Source organism: Carassius auratus, chromosome 3 (genome assembly GCF_003368295.1).
Source record: "Carassius auratus strain Wakin chromosome 3, ASM336829v1, whole genome shotgun sequence".
Taxonomy (NCBI): domain Eukaryota; kingdom Metazoa; phylum Chordata; class Actinopteri; order Cypriniformes; family Cyprinidae; genus Carassius; species Carassius auratus.
Window position 1 is genome coordinate 21,779,647 of NC_039245.1, and position 24,336 is coordinate 21,803,982.

At 36.6% G+C, this 24,336-nt stretch overlaps 1 protein-coding gene across 2 annotated transcripts; it reads right to left on the reverse strand.

The window, feature by feature from the left end:
* Nucleotides 1–5,230: 5,230 nt before the first annotated feature.
* ilf3b (interleukin enhancer binding factor 3b) lies at nt 5,231–24,267 on the reverse strand. Of its 2 annotated transcripts, XM_026214204.1 has the most exons (19): nt 24,122–24,267; nt 22,100–22,175; nt 20,310–20,539; nt 20,029–20,209; nt 19,809–19,956; nt 17,033–17,124; nt 15,486–15,581; nt 14,501–14,612; nt 14,181–14,278; nt 13,991–14,102; nt 13,764–13,877; nt 13,471–13,676; nt 13,240–13,392; nt 12,439–12,576; nt 12,195–12,338; nt 11,983–12,109; nt 11,342–11,386; nt 8,982–9,350; nt 5,231–5,932 (listed from the first exon to the last, which is right to left on the reverse strand). In XM_026214204.1, the coding sequence occupies exons 2-19, from the start codon at nt 22,100–22,102 to the stop codon at nt 5,799–5,801; spliced, it is 2,502 nt and encodes an 833-aa protein (XP_026069989.1). In that variant the 5' UTR covers nt 22,103–22,175; nt 24,122–24,267; the 3' UTR covers nt 5,231–5,798. The 2 variants fall into 2 exon arrangements, with proteins under 2 accessions (XP_026069989.1, XP_026069999.1); XM_026214214.1 differs by lacking the exons at nt 5,231–5,932; nt 8,982–9,350 and adding an exon at nt 10,356–10,822.
* Between the last annotated feature and the right edge of the window lie 69 nt (nt 24,268–24,336).

Here is a 24,336-nt window from a genome sequence, read left to right on the forward strand (position 1 = left end):
AAATATGTATTTATATTAACAGTATCAGAGACTCTGTGAACAAAAAAAACTGTAAGAACAATTTGTTTATTTGATGTTATATATGCGTGTATAATACTTTCCTCCCCCTGGCTATTGTTTTGTTTGTTGTAATTTGTATTTCCATCTTTTTCTGTTTCTTTTTTTTTACTTTTTTGTTTCTTGATAACATATTGTATGTTATATTTTTCCAACAAAAAAAAAATACCTAGACGCCTCATTGGCTGCTTTGAGCCGTTGACGTATTGCGTCCGCCATGCAAAAAAACAAATGAAAGGAAATGGAGGAGCTGCGGTTTTTAAAAACACGATAACGTTCACATTTATCAACCGATTTCAGAGGTTTGTGATCTACGTGCAGTTAAAAAAAACTTTGCCTCCAATTATTTAGTTAGGTTTGGAAAATTAAAGCTCACATTTGTCTCACTTGTTGATTTCGTTGATTTTTTCGGTTCACAAATCTGTTAATTTAGTATAACTGTAACATATTCATGTAATTTTATTTTGAATCATTTGATCGGGGCTTCGGAGTTCGCAAAACATTTGATTCAGATCGGGACTCCCAAGCACGTTCCACGAATCGTTTGATCTGGGCTTTGGAGCAAGTTCGCAAAACATTTGATTCAGATCGGGACTCCGAATCGCGTTTCACGAATCATTTGATCGGGGCTTCGGAGTTCGCAAAACATTTGATTCAGATAGGGACTCCGAAGCACGTTTCACAAATCCTTTGATCTGGGCTTCGGAGCAAGTGCGCAAAACATTTGATTCAGATCAGGACTCCGAATCGCGTTTCACGAATCATTTGATCGGCGCTTCGGAGTTCGCAAAACATTTGATTCAGATCGGGACTCCGAATCGCGTTTCACGAATCATTTGATCTGGGATTCGGAGTTCGCAAAACATTTGATTCAGATCAGGACTCCGAATCGCATTTCGCGAATCATTTCATCTGGGCTTCGGAGTTTGGAAAACATTTGATTCAGATCGGGACTCCGAATTTAGTACTGGAAAATAAAAATAAAAATAGGATGAGTTTCAATTTTTATTTTATTTTTGTAGTAATAGTCATCTTAACCTCTGTGCAGTGTTCAGGGTATTTCAGGACCCCAAGTTAAATTCTAATTTTAATACTGCATCATACAAGAGATGAATATTTCGATATTCATGAAAGGAAACAATGCCATAATTTCATAAGTTTACATTTACATTTATTCATTCAGCAGACGCTTTTATCCAAAGCGACTTACAAATGAGGATAAAAAACAACACAACAAAAACAACAAAAAGAGCAACAAAAAGTTTATAAGCGAGAATAAACAAGATGCATGCAAAATGAAGGCAGATTGTCTGATATGTTAAGAAATAATATAAAATAAAAATGCTAAAAAAATGTTCAAAAATATTTGACTCAAAAAGTCCAGATGATTCAAGCTGTTCGTGACTGTGAGTGTAACAGCAGCAGCTGAGATTATTAACCGTAAATGAAAACATTTAAAACTTTGATTCCTCGATTTAAAAAATACAATAAAAATGTAGCAAAACATTACATTCAGATGATATGTAGAACTCTCTGTGATTATCAGTGTCAGACTGTGTGTGATGTTTTGTCCGGGGCTCGTGGGACAGGCGTACTACTCTGGCTGTGACATCATCATCCTGGGGAGGGACTTTGAGAGGATTCAGATCATCCCAGGAGCCAAACACGGGAACATCCAGGTGGACACACACACACACACACACACACACACGGTTCTGGCGTCCAAACAACATCAAGGTCTTTATAAACTGTCACAGCACTTACTCAGAGTGACACATAGCATAGCTTTTAGCCTCATGGTTGCAGTTTGAGGTTTAGGAATTCGTTTTATTATTATTTTTTTGGCCTTTATGTTTTAGTCAGTTTTAATAATTTTAGCATTTCAACTTTTTTGTAAAAAGTTACTACTTTAATTTTAGTACTGTTTTCATTTAATTTATAGTGCTTTTTACTTTACAAATCACTGCAAAGCAAATTTACAGAAAATTAAGTTTCTAAAATATTTAGTAGTAGCTTACAAGATTTATCTATATCATTTTAATTTAGCTTTATTTCAATTAAAGAAAACTGTTTTTATTAGTTTCAGTCTTAGTTAACAACAATTAATTACTAGTTAGGAATAAAAGTTTAACTGTGTGTGCTTATTTTACATATTTATTTTTTTAAATAAAATGTAAAAATTATATATTTTTTGTACGAGTTTCTGTCTTCTGCTGAATGCTAAAAAGATGATGCTTTAAACACCAAATGGTTGATGGTACCCATTCACTTCCATAGTATTTCTTCCTCTATTATAGAAGTCAATGGGTGCCGTCAACTGTTCGCACTCAAAAAAAACATCTTCTTTAGTGTTCAGCAGAAGAAAAAAAACACTTGTTCAGGCTGAGGAAGAGTAAACGATCGCAGGATTTGATTCCTCTCACACAGACAATACAGTTATATGAGTGTTAATCTAAACTGTGTTTGAATATGAAGCAGTTTGTGTGTGAAGACATTTGTGAATCAACCAATCAGCTGTCACAGCAGGTTTATTTTTTTACTCTTTTCTTTTACCCGCCACTGTTCGACTCGGAGAATGGTGCTCTTCCTCTTGTTTTCCAGCTCAAATATCTGAACATCCTTAAATCGAGAAGCATTTACTGAAATATAAATGAGTTAATGTTTAAAACAAGAACAAATATCTGTCAGCGGCTAAGAAAAACAATAGTTTTCACCTTTGGCAGAATTTTTTTCCCCCGTTTTAAGAATTAACCAATAAAAATCTAAAAATGAATATATTGAGTAGATAATAAAAATGTATATCTGAGGATGCATCTCCTGCAAATGTCTTGGTTTCATGATGTTCATATATTAGCACTGGAATACAGAGTGTAATAATTTTTTCTTCCCCAGATTATTGCTGATGTGAGGAAGAAATGAGGAATCCGCTGTATAGTGATCATGCTCTCTGCCCTTTAACCTCTCAAATCTGAATATATACACCAATTAATCTAATTTTATATAGAGTATAAAGAGATCTGTAATATACTTAACTGTATGTAATGAGAAAATAAATTACTTAATGCAACATCCATTATTTCTTTGCTGGGTTTAAGTTTTTTTTTATGAATGATTATGTCATCTTTTATTATAAACATAAGTGCAGTATGAGTGCAGTATTAGCATTTGTATCAACATTATTAGAAATGTCTGAATGAATCAGAATCAAACGATTAAGTGATTAATGCATACATTTTCTTCCTTAGTATTTCTGTCTTGTTTTCTGGTATAAATTAATGCTTTCAAACGATTAATCGCTTTAGAATATGAGCTGGGTCATTTTGTCGATTCATTCAGGGCTGCTCTGGGTTTAGTACAAACACAACATTAGTCTAGGGAGGTAACGTTATAGTCTTGTCTCTTGGAAATGCAGAGAACAGCTTTCCTCAGCTTTCCTTAAGACTGTCCTTGTCCTACTTTGCAAATGGCTAAAAGGGAAGAAAAAAGAATACATAGAATAAGTTCACAGTTTGTTCATTGTTTGTTCATGTTCGTTAATGAATTACCTAACATTAACTAAAGGACTAGTATTCTAAAGTGTTACCACTTCATCTTTGTAAATAAGTAATGGTAGTGAAATTAAAGGGAGAAGCTTTAGTTCCATCATTAATCTAGACAGTTAAAGTGCTCACTCTGTATATTGTGCTCATAACATCATTTAGTTTATTATATAAATGGCAATATACTTTAAAACGTAATAAGAATTCATTTAAACTTTTAATTATTATAAAGTCTCAGCTTTCACTGCTAACTACGTTAGCGATATCGCTATTTATTAATAGTCTGACACTGGTGGTTAATTAAGCTGTCAACATAATGTTAAAAATGACCAAAAAACATCGAGAAAGAACAGCTGAATCTTACCTGTGAAAGATACCACCCCGAGATCTGTTTTTCTTATCGTGTGACGGTTTGTAGGTGTCCAATCTGTTGATGAGTCAGGTGCGTTTTCTTCTGTCCTGATGTGAGAGTTGCCCGCTCCAATATGGCGGCGACGTTGACTTGCGGTCGAGTGGCCAATGAGTTGGGGGTAACATTTACAAGAAAATATCAGTTACCTTTTCAAAGAAGTAACGCCAGTTATGTTGTTTTCCAATTTATTGACTGACAAGTGTCCTGTGCCCATATTGGGAGAAATCGGAAAGAAAAAAAATTTAGTATTAAAATAGTGATACGCAAACTAAGAATAAGTAAAATAAAAAAAATGTATCTAATCCCTATTTTATTAACTAACAGCTTTGCTGCTGACCTTGGATTATCCAGTTCAACCCCACTAAGCAAAAATGACTTCAGATAAACTAACAATTGTTTTTTTTACTGAAGAATGTTTTGCTGTACAGAGTAGACGCAAATTTATTTTTCCCTTCAGTCTATTCATAACACTTTTTTGGTGTGAAAGAGCTTTTACATTTGCTATATAGAACTTCTTAATTAAGCCCTGCTCATATTTATCACATCACATAGCATGTGCATCACATAACGTGAAAAGTAACGCAAAAGTAGCATAAACGCATTACTTTAAAAAAAGTAACATGATTAGTTACTTTTTTTAGGGAGTAACGCAATACTGTAAAGCATTACTTTTGAAAGTAACTTTCCCCAACACTGATTATTCCACTTCAAAGCATAACATTTTTTTATATTGTTGTTATTGTTATCATGGGGTCTATATAAGAAAAAAATTCTTATATTTACATTTTGTGGTTTTCATCATTACCAGCGTTTTTCAATTATGCTGCCAACACACCTTTATTTATTAAAAATATTCTGTATATTTAGAGCGACTATCCATTATATTTTATACAAATAATTGAGGTTTTAAATCTTTTTTTTTGTTTTTTTTTTTTAGCAATTTTTAATGTTCTGTATATTTAGATGTCTTTATTACTACATGTAATTTTTTCTTTCATCAAAATATTTCTCTTTACACTATTCTTCTCTGCGTCTTCAATCGTTGCTTTCACATTTAGTAAAAAACGCATTTTAGATCCTGAAACACAAGTTATATTTTCCAGGTGTAAAATGCTTGGTTACATTTTAAATGCCAAATTTGAATGTTACTTTTGGACCAAAGTGACAAGTAGAACCAAAACACCCTGAGAAGAGCATTCAAAAATACTGAAGAAATCAGATATCCTCCAAAATAAAATCCTTTATTACAAACACCACACATCCTTTAAACGTTGCTCGGAAAAATAAAGGTCCCCCACCCAAAACAGTCAATTATACAACAACCTGACACATCACAACTTTCACAATCACATAACCATTTAAAACAACTTCACATGTGCATTCATAATTTAAAAGAAAATGTTGCATGTTGCTGGTCAAACAGAAGAAAATAAAAATAAAAATCATAAAACTAAAGATTTACAGCTTGAGATGGATGCAGCTTATATTTGTACATGTCTGAATGGTTAAAATCACTCGAGGACTGAGCGTCCCGTCATATTAACAAAAGATCAGGTCCTCACAATGCGTCGCTTTGGGTTTATTTCACTTCTCCCTCGTGAGAGCAGTAGTTTGTAGGGAGTTCACAGATTTGAACCTCAAAAGAAACATGAAAATGCACTACTTTGCACAAAGTTTAGAGACTGCTATTTTTTTTTAGCTCAGGTGTTCAATAAAGATCAATAACAACAATCAAACGAATGATGCTCCTTGTTTGGAAATGATGCAGGACTGCACACAGCAAGGCGGGTTTATCGATACTGGTAGTTCATACTGGGATCGCCCCGGCCGTACCCTGCTGGTCCACTGTTATAGGAGGTGGAGCTACCACCGAAATTCTGGTTGGCTCCGCCCTGTGAACCGTAGTTTGACTGATTGCTGTAACCTGTGAGAGACCAATCAGAAATAGTAAAAAAAACAAAAAAACAAAAACAAATCTACATTGAGCAGTTGAGGATGACGGCTATAATGAAAAAAAATTGATAGTCATACTAAGACCACAGCTATAACAATACTGACAATATTTTTCTTTCTGATTTAGTAAAAAAAAAAAATATTGACAGCCAATAAGATTAAAGATCTTCAGCATTTAAAGCAATAGACGGTGTAACTTATAATAAACACAATGTTGGTGTTATTGTTAATGTACTTGTTCTTATAGTTTTTAGTGTGAATGGGTCTTAAAGGAACATTCAATTAACTTAAAATTAGCTGAAATTGAAATAGAAATGTATCATTTCTAGGGGTGTAACGATACGCGTATTCGTATTGAACCGTTCGGTACGAGGCTTTCGGTTCGGTACGCGGTACGCATTATGTACCGAACGGTTCGTTGGACTAATTAATTAAATTTGGAAAATAAAAAAGGTGTGTGAAATATAATGTTATGCGTTCAACAAGGTAGCCCAATAACCCAAACGACGTAACAGGCAATGCCCCTGACACCCCCGAAGAAAAAAAAACACCAACTTATATGTTTATGTTAGGCTACTCAGTCAGGCGCTCGCTCACTCAGTACGCGCTGAAGGCTCGGTACGGAGCCCCGCACGTCACCTGTAGGAGAGAAAAAACATCAATCCGTGGCGACGGTTTTGCAATCCGTCCCCTCAGTTTATAAACCGTGCTCATGAATTAATAAACTGTTCACTCGGTTTAACAAATCGTACCCAGGATTAATAAACCGTGCCCACGAATTCCCAGTCCGTGCGTTTAGATAAACCGTACCCTCGGTTTTTTAATCCGTACCCACGAATTCATAATCCGTGCGCACGCTTTCGCAATCCGTTCCCTCGGATTTGAAAACTGACACGCATTTTACACTTAACAGTGAAACATGCATCTAACTCCGGCAGGTGGGGTGAGGTGGGTGGAGCTTAGTATAATAAAATCACAAAAATAAGTCTTCATGTTAAGAAAGAATTGTACACAAGCATTTCCAAAACTGTCCAAAGGTTATTTAAAAATAAAGCAATTCACAAATTATTTTATGACAAATATTTTTACTGTCTTGTACTCATTTATTTAGCCTACAAATTAAAATTATAAAAAATAACTTTATTTTTATTTGTATCATTATTATATATTATTATACAGGTTATGCATAAGAATCTTTTATCCAAAATAACTTACAAAAGAGGAAAAAATTACTCCAGAGTCAGTCACAATGCCAGGTTTATTGCACAATAATAATCAAGTGCTATTATAGATTATCAGCAATTGAACAAGATTTTAATGCGCATCTTTCTTATTAAATCTTTGTATTCCACCTCGTACTACACTTGATAGAGAATCACTTAAGACACTTTGCTGTAAACCTATTCCACATAATAATATTCAATAAAACTGTATGTTAACACGTAGGAGTTTGCTGCATGAATCCGTGAGTACGGTTTACAAATCCGAGGGAACGGATTGCGAAAGCGTGCGCACGGATTATGAATTCGTGGGTACGGATTCAAAAACCGAGGGTACGGTTTACAAAATCTAAGTGCACGGATTGGAAATTCGTGGGCACGGTTTGTTAATCCGTGGGCACGATTTGTTAAATCGAGTGAACAGTTCATGAATTCGTGAGTACGGTTTATAAACTGAGGGGACGGATTGCAAAACCGTCGCCACGGATTGCTTTTTTTTCTCCTACAGGTGACGTCCCGGGCTCCGTATACGGACATCACCGCAGCGAATGGTGCATTTACGTTATAGCCGCGGATATGAGACCTTACTCTGTAGTGGAAAACGCAGGTTTTAAGAACATGCTTAATGTAATTGAGCCCCATTACAATATTCCTTCACGAGCCCATTTCAGCCAGACCGTAATTCCTGCTTTGTTCCAAAAAACATAAGCCCTATAGAGAACCAATTGAGTAAAAACACACTAAATATAAAGAGTTATAGAGTTCCATATAAAAAGAGTTACATCTTTGTATTTGTTCATAACCACTACAACAATATTACATTTAATTTTTAAAAAAAAATTTATAAGGAGCTATTTTTGTTTTATACAGTATGCTGCTAAGAAAACACCATAGAAGATGGGTAAAGAATAGCTCCATCATTGTTCAATGTAAAAAAAACACATACTTTGTTAGTTTTAATAAATAAAACATTTTTAAAAAAATCAAGGAAATTTATCTGCCAATTTTTTCTTTTTGCTGTATCTAAAACGTACCGAACCGTACCGAACCGAACCGTGACATCAGTGTATTGAACCGAACCGAACCGTGAATTTTGTGAACCGTTACACCCCTAATCATTTCATTTACTGCTCACCAATGGTTCCTCTGCAGCGAATGGGTGCCATCAAAAAAACAAAAACAAAAACAATAATCCACACCACTCCTGTCCATCATTGTCTTGTGTCCATCAAGTAAAAATCTGCGTTTTTGTAAATAAAATTCATCATTAGGGTGTTTTATCCTCAAACGTTGAGCCCAAAAGTCTTCATAATCCATAATGCATCCACCAGTGAAAAAGTTCATCCCCTATTGTTCGCTCACTTCAAAATCAACCCACATAGCTGTTCATAACTGTTTTGGACTGCTTTAGCTTGATCTGTGAATAATTGTTTCCCTGATCATTTTTTTTTTTTTTTACTGGAGAAAACAATATTATGGATAGCGCATATTTTAGCTAGAAGCGAAAGTTTAAAGTTAAAATGTCTTAATGCATTTATTTGTTTGTTTGTTTTTTAAACAAAGCTTTTTGCTCACACACATTCATTGATGGATAGAGTGGTGTGGATTTCTGTGATGTTTTTATCAGCTGTTTGGACTCTCATTCTGACGGCACCCATTCACTGCAGAGTATCCATTGGTGAGCAAGTGATGTGACGATACATCTAAATCTACATCTTGGATGGCCTGAGGGTGAGTGCATTTCCAGCAAGCCTAAATTTTTGGGTGAACTATTCTTGTAACCCAGAGTGTTTGCGTCACCTTCATAGCTGTATTCCTGTCCTCCGGTCACCTGTGAGGGATAAGCAGTGCTGTAGTTGAAGTTTCCTCCTCCACCACCTTGAGCCGGACCGAAGTTCTTTTTCTGTCCAAAGCCCTGGCCGTACTGACCAAAGGAACCCCCTTGGCCAACTCCAGGCCCTTGAGGCTTGGTGTTTGGATGCATGGGTGGCTTCTTGGCAGCCGGTTTGGGGGTTCCAGTAGGGGACGAGTAGCCACCGTCACTCTGATAATATGAGCCGAAACCAGTCGCCCCTGCTGCTCCCCCAGAGGACAGGTTTGCACCTGGACCTGATGATCCAGGACCCGAGGCCACCGGTCCACCATTAGACCCTCCATTATTAAAGAAATCTGAAGAGGAATGATGCAGTAAATGTTAACAGACGGACAATTAATTCTAACTGAATTCATGTTATAAATCTGAATCAACATAATACTGGCTCTTATGTAGTGAACAGAGCAAAAGTTTTCTGTACACACTTAATACAAAATATAGAACCACTGACTTAACCACATTTTTTTCTCGCTCTGAAATAGTAAATGTCTCACACTACACTTTTCATTCCATTTACTTCCACTTAAACTCATGCAAATGCAAGCTCTTGTTAAGATGTTTCACATTTCGCTGCTCTACAAAGTTCAAGTTTGGACCACATCAAGACGTGAGCAATAGAAGACCAATATGTCCTAGCAGATTTAGAAGAACTCAAAATTTGCAACATTGCAGGAAAGTGGGGTATATTGTAGATTTTTACATTTTGGATTTGTTATATATTGAAGAGGAAAAAAAAGGGTGCTGCAGAGACTGACGTCATATCATGACCATTGCACTGTCCAAAACAATTTAGCATGCTCAAAATCAGCTAAATACTCATTTAGTTTTGTAAATCAAGCTATCTTTGCTATTGGTCTTTGAAAATTTGTAAATAAAGACTTTTCTTCAAAGACTGAATATAAGAGGCCAAAAGCTCTTAGCAAATGAACAGAAAAGTGAAAATGGTTTTTATCGTAATGCCAAAATATTTAATAAAAACATACATTTACACACACAAAAAATAAAAAATTAATAAAAAATAAAAAAAAAACACACTTCACAAAACCTGACCAAATAGTTAAATTTTCAACAGATTAAAAAAAAATGTATATAGATATAGGTTTGTAAATTAACTCCGATGTACTGCAAAATAAGACGTTATCAAAAAAAAAAAAAAAAAAAAAAAAGCAAATAAACCCCATTTTTTTTCAATTGATAAAATTCTGATATTTAAAATCTGTGCCTACTCTTCAAAAAACCCAATTTCTCACAACCAATAGCATTCACCACTATTAAAAAAATAAAAAATAAATCAACTTTAAAACATTAAAGACATGGCAATTTATTGAAGGGACAATTAAAAATCCATCAGGAACATTATTCCAGGAAAAACAACTAAACTGTTGGCAAAATGGCTTCTACAGTGACTTGAGAGCTACAGTGAAGATAGTCATTATGAAATGTCAGTCCGCTACTTTGTGACCGTCCACCAGCCAATCACATTGCTCGACTGCACTGATCACGAAACAAATAATACGTCAAAGTGTCTTGCTTTTCTTGATTTCCGTAGGCAGAATCTCCCGTTCACATCCACAGTGTTAGTTTATCGTTGGTGCAGGTGTTTTGAGGTGAAATTGTAGATGATACATCACAAGGAAACGAGTTCATAGTGTGGGTAACCAGTGTTTTTTCCCCCCTCTGTCTCTATTTTTCATGTGTGCTTATTGAAAACATTGGGCGGTTTATGTCGCAAACTCGTGGTAGCCATAGGAGTCTGAGACAAAGTCACCTAAAGGGTGAAACAGAGCAGAGAAGCACAGAATTAGACGTCTTCTGTGTTTGCATGCCATGACAAACGTCACCAGGCATGAGTCAAGGACGTCAATCAGTTATCATCAAGGTCAAAGATCATTGTTTTTTTTAGATTTCTCTGCTCCGGTCACCCTCAAGAAGGTCTTTCCTCAGAAAGTGGCGTTGGCATGTTGGAAACATTTCTCGTTTTTCGCCGAGGAAAGTTTGCGTCCCATGGCACAACAAAGCAGAGAAATGTAAAATCAAAAGGAAAATACAATAGCGGACACTCGCATTATAGAGATCATTAACATGTCCTCAAAACTACCAGAGCAGAATCTAAATAGATCCAGAGTACAGACTATTGAACTCGAGATGAAGTCAAAAATGGCAAGAACTTATGCCATAAGAGTCTTGTGGTTAAAAAAACTAATCAACAAGAATAAAAATGCTAAAAAAGGTATAAAAAAAAAAAAAAGAAAAGAGTAGAATCAGTGAGAAATAAGAAAATACTCACTGTAGCCAGAGTTATTGCCGCCATATCCATACGTCCCATATCCACCTAAGGGGAGATGAGAATATAGAGAAGAATGTGTTTGTTCAAATGCAATTCAACAGAAGTTTTGTTTAATTAGACACAATGTGAGGTATAATGCATAGCACAAGGAAGCCATTAGTTTAAAAACTATTTTCTTTAGGCAAAATTTGGGGCTGAAAAAAATTCACTTTTTGATAAACAGAGACTTTAAAAATTCATAATTCAGCACACAATGTGTTTGAATTGTAACAGTACTACGATATATATTGTTAGATCGATGAGAAAACGGCACTGAAAAACAGCAGGAAAAGAGAAAAGTGCTACCATTCGGTAACGGTAGACTTGACTTAGAGAAAATAACTGAAAAAAGCTCGACCCTAATACTCAGTTGTCTTTTTTTTTTTTTAACCTCAAATGTCAGGTTCATTTCACTGTTTTTTTTTTCACCAAGACTGATGTCAGAAACTTCAGGTGTCAGCTGACGTTACGTGTAATTTTTACCCATATTCATTGAAAGTAAGGTATTAAAATGTTTCATTCAAACACTGCTGGGTCTCTGAGTGTTGAGGTTTGTAATGCATTTGTGCATGTGATGCTTTCAGACAGCAACAGAACTGTACCTTGATTGAATCCTCCACCATTGTTAAATCCGCGCCCTCGGCCCCTGCCACGTCCTCTTCCTCTGCCCCTGGGATTGATTCCCATGTCTGCAGGCGGCCCACTCATCATCCCAAATCCAGCAGGGTGCTAAAATTAGCAAATCGGACAATTATACACGGAATATATAAGTGGAGATAATAATGAGACTGAAAACAGAAAGAAACAGGCATACCATTGGAGGCATTTTCTTCTTCTTGTTTGCCTCGGAGTTGGAGCCTTCTGGGAAGAGCTTCTCTAGGGCCGCAAGTGCTGCGTAGGCCTTTGCCACCTTTTTATTGGATCCGGTACCTTGAAACTTTTGTCCGTCGATCTCCACCTGAAGTCAGGAAGAAAAAAAAAAAGGAGAAAGCATCAGCTTTTATTACTCGATCTGCAATGTGTAGAACTAGAATGTGTGTCAGAGTTGATGTCCTCACCTCCATGACGAAGCGCTTGTCGTGGCTCCCGCCGGTCTCAGAGATGAGCTCGTACTTCAGTCCCCTGCGCTTCTCGTTCAGCTCCATGACGGGGTTTTTTCCGTGTTTGGTTAGGATGGGCCCCTGCTGTCGAGCACTCTGAGAAAGCGAAAGAGGAGGAACAAGCTTTTAGAAGACTGAATAACACACATCATTAGAGGTTTGGTGCAACTAATCAGTCAAAATCATACCATAATGAATTTAATTTACATTACAGTTAAAGTTAGTTATTCAGTGATTCTGTACAATACTGTTTAGAATTTGGGGGTCCATAAGATGTTTATGCTAAAAATATATTATACTCAACAAGGCTGCATTTATTTGCCTAAAAACATTTATATTGTTAAAAATTATTACTATTTAAAAACAGCCGTTTTCTATTGTTATATGTCTTAAAATTATTATTTTTTTTTTTTAATGGCAAAGCTGAATTTTCAGCATCATTACTCCAGTCTTCAGTGTCACATGATCTTTCAGAAATCAGTCTAATTTGCTGCTCAAGAAACATTTCTAACTATTATCAATGTTGAAAACGGTTGTGCTGCTTATTTGTTTGGAAACCTATTTCTCTCCTCAGAATTCTTTGATGAGTAGTAAACACATCATTTAATTAAAATAGAAATGTTTTGTAACATTATACAAGTCTTTACCATCACTTTCGATCAGTTCAACAGAATACGTGCACTCATTTTTATTTTGCATCATAAAACGGCCCACAAGATGCTCTTTAATTATACATGTTGTAAAATATATCCTCTGTACCTCGTCAGTGGGGCTGTCTGCGGTTGGTGCTGGTTCTGGCTCCATCTGGGTCACAGCGGGCAAAGTCTCCTGTGTGATCACCGGCTCCTCCTGTTTCACCACTTCAGCTGCCTTTTGCTCCAATCCTGTTGGCAGACCCATGTCTTGCAACACCTAAAAAAGGAGTTAAAAAACTCAGTTTCTAGTTTCAGACTGATTCAGTAAGCCTTCTTCTGCATCACGGTCTCTTACTTTGACAGCTACGTGTAGTTTCGCAGTGCGTTTGGAGGGACCAGAAGCTTCAAAGTTCTTCCCGTCCACCTCTACAGCCATGGTAAACACCGGCACATGGACGGGCCCAGTCTGAGAGATGAGTTTGTACTGTAGACCCGGCTTCAGCTGGTTCAGACGCATCAGGGCGTTCATGGCCTGTGGTGGCTCTGCCTTCTCCTCTGGAGCTGAAGCCCAGAAGACAAGTTATATTTGTGTGCTATGGTGTGCAGAACTCCACTATAAGAGGATGTGAACATGTGAACAGAATTTACATTTCTTTTGCAATTTCTTCTTCTTCTTGTTAGGATTCTTCTCATCAGTAGCCTCCTCCTCCTCGATGGGGCGTTTCATTGGTGGGACGTAGGTTGTGCTGGGCGGGATTTGAACTATGGAGAAGAAAGACGACAAAAGTCAAGTTTCTCCTTCAAAATAGATGGATCTGTTGCACAACAAAGCATACATCAAGTAAAGAAAAAAGTCCACTCCCACTCAATTTTACCTGTGTAGTCAATAGGTGTCTCACTCCGTGGTTTTCTGGGCATTTTTGAAGGAAGTGGGTCCATACCAAGCACTTTGTGCAGCTGTCCAAAAGCTGAAAGCCTTAAGGCATGCTGTTAATCAAAAAATTTGACAACGTCACTCATAATGCAAGCAATCGAATGCAAAACTTTGCAAAATTGTGGACAAACCTGAGCACTCTGGGTGATGTCCTCCCGCTGCTGGCGATCCATGTGACCAATGGCATCTGTTGGCTCCTTTTCGCAAGGGTCACAAATGCCTGAACCATCTAAAGCAAAGAGATGCACATTCAAATCTATACATCTCAGTCAAACATAATACTGATTGGTCAATACAACACTACTTATATTTTTTTAAAGAGCGCTTTATTGCAAGGGTGCTGTAGTGTGAACACAGAGCACTCAAAATGGTCCCTCACACTGTATACTGATATACTGACAGACAGTCATTTTGTAATCTATTTTAGATATGAAATGCGGAGCTGACGTACCAGCCATGAGGATTCCAGATGCGAGACACTCAAGAACTCTTCGGAGAGCTTCTCCTGCTCCCATTGGCCGAATCCCAGTGCCGATCGCCTTCTCGCACAGCAGCTCTAAGGGCTTCAAGAAACAAGAGCTACATCACATGGATGCCAACATATAAACGTTTCCTAATACTATTTATATCCAAAATATTATTAACAGAGCAAAAAAAAAAAAAAAAAAAAAGACCAACGGTTGTAAAAACAAAATTAAATAAATTATAATAATAATTATTATATCACATCAATTCTCAAATCGTCATGAGGAATCAACATTTTATAATGAAAAAAAATATTTGAAAACTACTTAAAACAGCTTACTTTTTCCATGAATGTACACATAAATTGTAATAAAATAAATTAATCAAAATTAAAATCAGCATTTTTTTGAAGACTATATAAAGTGCATGATGTGTTGATCAATCAATCGCACATCAGCTTTAGTGTGGCTCTTCTAGGAACTATTTTCTTTGGAAAAGTTGAACAAAAACACAAGACACAATATTAACCTTTTTAATAAACTTGTATAAAATCTTTATCACATTTAAAATCATGCAGATATTGAAGATAATGTGTGGGTGTGTTAAATAAGTTCATTTTAATGTGTTATTATCATACCAAATTAATGCATTAAATCGACAAAAATGGGGAAATGGGCAATTTAATGCAATTCACTTATCAAGTCTACATTTCAATGCAAAAATAAGTAAGAAATGTTCAAACAAAAAGATAAATTAGAAGACATGCTACAACGGCATGTTATATCCCATTTCCCATTTACACATATACATATATTTAAGGCTAGTGAACCAGTTCATTTTCTGTGATTAGAACGCAAGGCCATTCTATTTTAATGCACCACAATATAAAATGATACGTAATTTTACACCAGCTTTTGTTGCAATTTTTTTAATCTGCCACCCCTATAATCTCGGGTTGTTTGTGTACTTACCCATCCTCGCAGAGGGGCCCAGGTAGGAACACGAGCACAGAGGTCCCTCAGGATACGGATGACAATCACACAGGAGCGTAGTCCATTAGCCCTGGCCTAGAGACAAAAGCAGGAGGGACACAAACCACCAGTTTATCTCATGCACTCATAATGTGGCACAACACCAAAGCAATCAACAAACAAAGAAAAGGGGTGAGATTTGCAGATACTGAATAATGTGTGTCGATAAGCATTAGCAATGCAGAGAGGGCGGCAAATGGTTTAGAGTTATAAAATAACAAATTGAAAAAAGCATATTACTCAGTTGAGAAACTACATATATGACAGAGATTAATAGAGTAGATTAAAAACATCAAGCTGAAGAGATGAGGAACACAACAGGGCTTGTGTTTGCGCTTGGTCTTCCGATTAAACATTAAATAACAGAACTCAGTTGATACAAGCGAGAATGTGCTAGAAGATATAGATATGGATTTAATCTGGGAAATGCAGCTGCATCTTTAAAGCACTGCAGGGCATCATCGAAACCATAAATACACTTATATGGCAGAAAGGTGCAATATTCCTTTTTGGCATGAATAAATGCTGACAAAGATTTTCTACAGGTACTTGAATTAAATACTTATAATAATGTTCTGTGTTCAACAAGTTTGAGGTAACATATATGCCTTTTTTTGCAGTAAAAAGATTAAATTATTGTGAAATTATTACAATTTAAGATTATATATTCAACTTATAATATGCATGTTTATGTTATATATCTAAAATAACTATATTATTTCTGCAATCAATTATTACCTACGTTAAAAACTTTTTTGCATATTTTTGTGGAAAATTATACTTTATTTCAGGATTCTAAAAAAGTTTTTAATTGATATAGGAATCTTATGTACTTTCTTTACAGTCTCTTCTAATCACTTTATACCCTTAATGAATAAGCTATCCGTTTATAATTTTTCTATTGCTATTCCCATCCGCATTCCATTAGAACACTATATTTTGAACAAAGTCTAAATGAATTGCGCAAATCAATATTATGTCAAAAAAATAATTGAAGTTAAATTGCACTGAACCCAGAACATTTCCAAAAGGTCAAATCGGATGATATTAAAATATTCTCCATTGAAGTGCGCCAAATGGTACGGCTGGATGCAGAAATATTGCACCTGCCATTTGTGTTGATGCATTAAAATTTAAAATCAAGGCGTTCAAAAACATCCATTATTAAAATGGTCTGTAAAAGCGGCAATGACGTCTCAAGAAGGTAATAAACAGCTATTGATGCGAAAATACACTTAATTAAATTAGCCAGGCAGTGGTCAGACAGCACTGACAAAGATGTCCTTCGCAACGCAATTCAAAACCATCCAGCAGGAATTTGACATTCTACCGGAGGCAAATACACTCCCACAAATAAATTTGACACAGAAAAACATCCACACAAACAACTGAAAAAAAAAAAAGATACAGCTGGAAACAAGATTTACACAGAAACTAAATAAAAACAAACTCAACTACTAGAAGACAAATAAAGACAAGATGCAAACCTGGAACCACTTGGCGTGGCGGAGGGACGCCAAGGCAGTCAGGCATTTCTGCCTGTCCAGTACATCCGGGGGATCGTTGACTGATAGCGTTTCTATTGGCAGGTGGAATAAGAAGACAAGGTACAGTTTGACCAAGGGGTTTTTCTGTCTCACGGCCGGGGGGGGAGGAGGCAGATAACCCCTACCAACGGCAGTGGAGGGGAGAGGAGGGGGAACCCCCCTAAACAAGAGCAAACCTTCCTGTGCTAGAACACAACAGCAGGACAGAAATCTACATCCGGCTCTGTTCCAAACCCAAGTGAGGCTACACTCGACAATAAAAACCATAAACCGAGTCGTTTCCTACTTCCTACTTTCAACACAGATATATTGAACTTGATTTTTTTAATGAGCCTTTTTCAAAAAGAATAATTGAAATTGCTTTCACACATTATTAGAAAAATGTATTGGTATGCTAGAGGTTATTTAAATTATCCATTTAAATTTAAACTAAAAAACAAACACATAAATATAGAAACGTTCATGGTTCATTAGAACATGTGCAACTAATAAAATATATAGTTAACAAAAATACTGGGTAAAAGACTATTTTTTAAATAGACAATCATTTATAAAGCTACTTTTGAATTAACTGAAAAATATTTACATAAAATACCACTTTACACAAAAGTAAACCTTTTTAGATTAAATTTCTCCAAAAAAACAATCATAACACTTTGGTTAGTTGTTTTTTTTTTTATGCCATGCCAAATTCCTTGGCTATTATCATGGCAAGTCACAATATTGAAATATTATAAAAGAGTATTTTAAAAGTCTATACATAATTTGCATTGCATAAAAAAATACAAAATAAAAAAACCTCCAAAATGGATTAAGGGTTAACTGATAAAACTTTGTGTGAAAGTGTTGTCATAACACACTTGACAAATGCATCTGCCAAAATGCACAAATGTAAATTTATGTCCAATGCATTACGGACTAACTATATGCGATGATGTCTTAGATTTTACCAATAATTTTCTGCTACTGTCTTCACCTATGATGCCTCAAGATGGCGTCTAGGCAGGCAGCTCACTATGATTTGGAACAGAGCCCTTGTGGCTGTATTTTGTGGCATGAAGGTGTGCGGTGAGTGATTGTTAAAGGGAGGTCCTTCTATGACAAAAAATGTGTGCATCAGTCAGATCTGAGTGCATTTGTGCTTTTCGAGTGACATGGGGGAACCCCTCCCCCTCGCCCCCTTGTTTTTTTTTCTGGGTGCACTGCCTTGCCCCTTCCGAGACAGAGAGCGTCCAGTTGGTCAAAGGTCCAGCGTCCCTAAAATTGACAAACTAGAAGGCTTGACAGAGAGAATCAGATTTTGAACCACAGGCAGCAGTAGTCAGATACACAAGAGGTATGATCAAAACGAGTCCACACTGCAGCAAAACTGATGGCTCGTGATGGTCTAAGGCAGGCGTCACTAACCGAGGGGTCACAGATAGGGCTAGGCTCTGAGATCGGCCTCAAGTTTGCTCTCGATTGACCCTTCGCTAAGCCCCGCCACATTTGGTTCCTGTTGCATCACTTGGTGCAAGTTCTGCTGGCACCAACCACAGGTGTGTTAATTGTAATTTTTTTGTAAAATCTGCACAAAGAGTGGTAAAACTTGATTGCATTATACATATGTTTTTTTTTTTTTATTATTGAATTAAATTGGGACAATGCAAAATTATCATAATCTGCCCTTTTTTTTTTTCAAGAGTACAAGTTTACAGTAAGATGAATAAAATTTGCAAAGGGAGAAGCTTTAAAAACAACTAAGATGGGCAAAAATGTGTTTCTCCATAATCAATACATAAATAACATGTCACACAATTAACATTTATGTAGGAACAAATGTTATCGTTACTGACGTTTTAGGTTTTCAATTGGGGGAAAAGGCAAGGTCACTGCAATCTTTACAACGTTAAAGATTTAGTAGCAACATTTTGCCATATTCCTGGTTAAAAACTACTGAAATGATGCAAACAAACAGAACTTCCACTGACAAAAAAAAAAAAAAAGATAAACTAATAAATTGGAGAATGGCAAAAGCTGCCAAGATTGTAAAAATTGGTTTAGCCAAAGGTCAATTGTTTTATCTCATCCAAACAAGTTTTTATTTCACTGTTTCCCATTTCCAACATTCTAGCCCTAAAAAACTCTTTATTAAACTACAGATCCATTGAGTTACTGTGACCATATATTACCAGGATGGGTCTAATCTATTCTTTACACTGTGTCCTAATGTCTAGCATTATCTATAACCCTCCTGCCCTCCGTCCAGCCTCTTTGAGAAAGGCTTTGTCAACAAGTCCTGGCGAACAAAACCAGAGCTCGACAATACATCTGCTTCTCATTTTTGCTGCAATGCAAACCGTTCCACTTCTTCTCCATTATACGAACACATGCAAACAACAAGGTTTGTGATTTTGTTTCTTAATTCTCAGTAAGCCTTCATTAAACTCTCCTTTTAAATACTTCAAAGGGAACTGGGTCTTATTTAAAGCTTTCCCCATCACTTATGTTACTGTATATTGGGCCATCAACACTAACATCACACTGCATGGAACTGTGAGACTTCAGGTGACAGTAAACATCATAATCTGTGTTACATGACTAGTCTGAATACAATATCCCCAAGCTCCATTGAAGGCCCAATAAACAATATCCCTGCCTGATTCCATCCCATCTTGCTGTCTCTGGGGTTGTGGGGTGGTTAGAGGAACCATAAGGCACGTGATTTCAAACCTACCTCCAGCAGCCTGCTTCTCAGCCTCCTCCCGCACGAGAGGTGAAGTCATATGAATGGTGAGGGTCAGCGGTGGCTCCTTGGAGTTCTTGATGACAATGGTGGCATCGCGGATGCATGGTTTAACATCATATTTTTCTTCTGTGACGACCTGTAAGAGGTCCATGCATGATTTTAATCCTGCTTTCGTAGATAATGTTTAAAATAGGAGATGCAGACATACCTTTAGCTGCACAGCAAGGTTCTCAGACACTTTCTTCAGAAGGGTGATGGTGGGTTTGTCTTTGCACAACAGCACAAGCTCTAGGTCAAGATCTCCCTTCAGCAGGAGACCTTTAGCTACCAGCCCCACACGCATGACTCCACGCAGGGAACGTGTGAGGTGCTCCACTGACTTTACTTCACTGGAGGGGAAAATATGATGGGCAGTTACATGAGAGATACTAACACACACCATAGTCAAATTACATAGTGAACAGAAAAGGCACAATTAAATATTCTCACATCTCTTTCTCGCCATCTCCATCGGACTCCAAAGCATTCACTTTGACATTTCCTTTCTCCTGCTCATCCAGCCAATCAGAGACGGCCTTGAGGGCACGTTCGGTGTGGGACACCATGTTCTGCACCCCCTCCAGCTCCTCCTGGGTGGGATAGATGGAGGAGTGTTTGGCCATCACATGGCGGTCGTCGTTCACAAAGATACGCATGGAGCGATGACGAATGGGAGGCGGCTTCATGGAAACAGAGAAAAAAACATTCATTTACATGAGAAGTTAAACCAAAAGCCTGGGTATCATTAAAATTTTTATTTTAAGAAAATAAAACTTCTGTTTAATAAGGATGCATTAAGTTGATCAAACGTGACTAAACTCATTTATAGTGTTTCAAAATATTTATATTCCAAATAAATGTTCTTTTGAACTTTCTATTCATTAAAGAATTCTGAAAAAATTAAAAGCGTAATATAAATTACAATTGTACTGAACAACACTTAAAATATATATAGCGTAATATGCCTATATATAATATGAACATAACTTAAAGGGGGGGGGGGGGGGTAAAATGGTGTTTCGTGTATTAAGAGTTGTTCACAGTGTTAAAGAGATGGATTCTCATGCTGAACACGTTTGTGTGTTCTGGTCATTTGAGTGACGACTGTTTTATAAACAAGGCCCAAGTCGATGCTGGATTTGCACATCATTTGCTATTAAAACATGGAGCGGACCCTGAGATAAAAGACCCCATTCATGTAAGTACAATTGCATCAGATTTCTGTCTTTTGTTGGAAATCAGCACATAAGTGAATATATGTTAATGTAAACAACAAGAAACATCAGTATTATAGCTCAGACTACGGCACGCCTCCACTGAGCAGCATAGAGCACCCTCCCGCGGCTGGAGACGGTAATGTTTTCTCTTGGTTCATGCATTAACTTTGATAAATAAGTCGCACCTGACTGTAAGTCGCAGGACCAGCCAAACTATGAAAAAAAATGCGACTTATAGCCCGGAAAATATGGTAAATCAATTACATTTTAATATTTGACCAAAGGCAATTTTATTTTGAAATTGTGATGTACAATAGTTGGCATGTTTAGACATAGGTTGATGTATTATCCTGTGCCGGCAAAGGTTTGTAATGATTTACGTTACAAATCTAGTGAGGTGCACTGTTTTCCCAGAGGAAGGTTTTTTGAACACAATTCAAATTGACTGCATATGCAGAGGAAGAGTTTAGCCCCTTTCACACATACAGTCTTCACTGGTAAATTACCGGTAAGTTATTATTAATAGATCATGAGTGAACAGGATCTCAAAATTTCAAGATTTCAAAAATCCCGGTAAATATGATTTGGCTCCGCTGCTTAATAATTGGCTTTTATATGTAAATATACGAAAGATGGATATCTTTAACCATTGTGCCTCGCAGCTTTTTGTCGCGCTCCTCCATTCACCAGGGCTGCGACTCTGCAATTGGACATTTATTATCTATTATTATGCTTGTCATGTGTTTATAAGAGCAAAATATTCTGATAGGCTAGTAATGTTAGTTTAGTTAGAGAGTGAAAGCTGCTATCATACCATTGGTAGACGAACTCATGGACTCAAAAGTGATAATCAAAAAGTGTGTTTTTTTTTTTTTTAATGTAGCATTATTTTATTTTATTTTTTTCACAGCCAAACACTGCATGCCGGAGATCCCACACGATGCAGGAGAATTTTAATCCCTGTAATATGTACTATCCGGAAGAAATCAGACTACAAGAAGCATTGATATATGTATACTTTACCATATTGGCTACAAAGTGGTTCTTCAGTTTGGCAGTGTTGGCCTATATGTGGCAGAGGAATGCTGCTCCAGCTGGTCTGTAATGAAAAACAACCAGTTTTATGTATAATAATCAGTCAAAACCTATAATGCAACAAACACTGCTGTTTAAAGACGAAGTCAACCAAAATACAGTACAAGTGATGGCTATATTTGTTCATTCAGCAGGCACAAATGGAAGTTGATACAAAAAAGCATTGTCATGGGGTTTAACATTGAGGCTAAAAAAAAGGATTTGAAGTAAAAACCAAGGTAAAGCAATTCTGATTGAGCTCCAGACTGCACACGAATCAAGGCCCAATACATTTAATCCTTCTACATGTCATGCACCAAAGGAAATGTTCACGGATCACAGGAACATCACATATTCGGATCTCCATGGAAACAGTGACTCAATACATACCATAATATCATTCAGAGATGCAGAACATGCAGTTCAGAAAACACGAAACCTCCTTTACGCTAACCCGTTTAGATTGGAAACCCCTTTTATTTCCCAAACTGCAATCTTAAATAGATATGAATTTAAAACACATGACTGGCACGGTTTTTGAATTTCCTGAACCCTCATTGAATCTCATTTCCTGCAATTGTTTCTATGCTTGCCACATAAGTGCGAAATCAGATGTTCACCAATGCTCTTCTCACCTTTAAGTCTGGGCAGAACGTGTTTTTCATTCACCTCATATCTCCTAGAATTGGCAGGAAATGTGAACAGTCTCGCATCTGCTCTACAGCTGTGAGGCACGTTTTTCTAACACTGCTACTGCTATAAAAAGCTACAAACATCACAACTGTACTAACCTCATGCAAGAACAATAAAATGAGAAAAAAACAAAAAAACAACTAAACTGGAATAAAATAAGTGGCAGGACAGACAGGATGCGTTGTATTATATCAGGGTCTTATCAACCTTTTAGATGCCACAGACGCTTAGTTTTAAAATCAAGCAACATAATTTCATGCATTAAAGGCCCAATTTATATTATTAAAAAGTAATGTGTAAAATATTACTTGGAAATTATTTAGTTGTTATACTATATAATATGCCTATTCACTGTAGTACACTACACAGTTTGCACGTTTTCATAATTTTATTATTTATGTTAATCAATTTAAAAAAAATACTTATTTTAATATTAAGCATGCCCAATACATTTTGTGCTGTTGTGCAAAGACAAAAACTATTAAGCTTCATTATAATTCATTATAATAATATTTTTTCGCTGTGCAACTTTATATCGTGTTGTACAATTTGTGCCCATTAAACAAGCAGGACGAAACCGCCCCTGTAACTCAAAAATCTCAGTAAAACATAAAACATAACAATACATCTCTTTCATAATCAACAAACGCGCAGGTTAGCGGATGTTGTGACTAAAGCAACACAATGTTGGAGGTAAACAAGAGAGACGCAGTCTACATCACAGCTGCGCGGCCATCTTACTGCAGACAAACAATGAGGAGAGCAGCTCATCTAGCTTCATTTCATAATACATTGGCTTCTTAAGATGTTCAAATAATGTTTGTATACGTAAACCTGCCTAATAATACCCCAAAATGCTTTCTAACCTAGATTAGATATGCATTTGGTTTTAAGACACGGCCAGAGATAATGTTACTGAATGAGATAAAATGGTCGCGACCCTCCCTCAAAACAACTAACAACAGTGTCAGAATGTTTATTTAACTAGAACGAGACAGAATAAAATATTATTTAATTCTTTTAGGCATAAAAGTAAGATAAAATCAAGTCAAACAATGCTCAATTCTCGCCGTTTTTGTGAAATACATAAGGAGCTAGCTGCTAATCGCTAGCCATTTGGCCGTTGGCTACATAAATATTTAATTTCTACTGCAATTAAGTGTTTAAATTACACATTTTGGTTTAGATAAAAAAAAGTACTCAATCGACCCATCTGCAGCTTAAAACACGTAAACCACTCAATATTTAAGGATGTGTGTGTTTTAATCATGTACTCACCAGCGTAGCGACAGGGATGCGCCGATCTACCGCTCAGCGTGCGCGAGCGAAGCTGGAACAGTGACACGTGATATCCGTTGACCAATAGGATCATTGGTACGCCAGAGGCAGATGTGAGTGAATGAGGAGGGCGTGGCTTTGTCATTCAGTCTGGCGACTGCAAGATCAAACACGTCTTTGTCTTTCTTTCTTTCTTTCTTTCTTTAGCTTGGCAA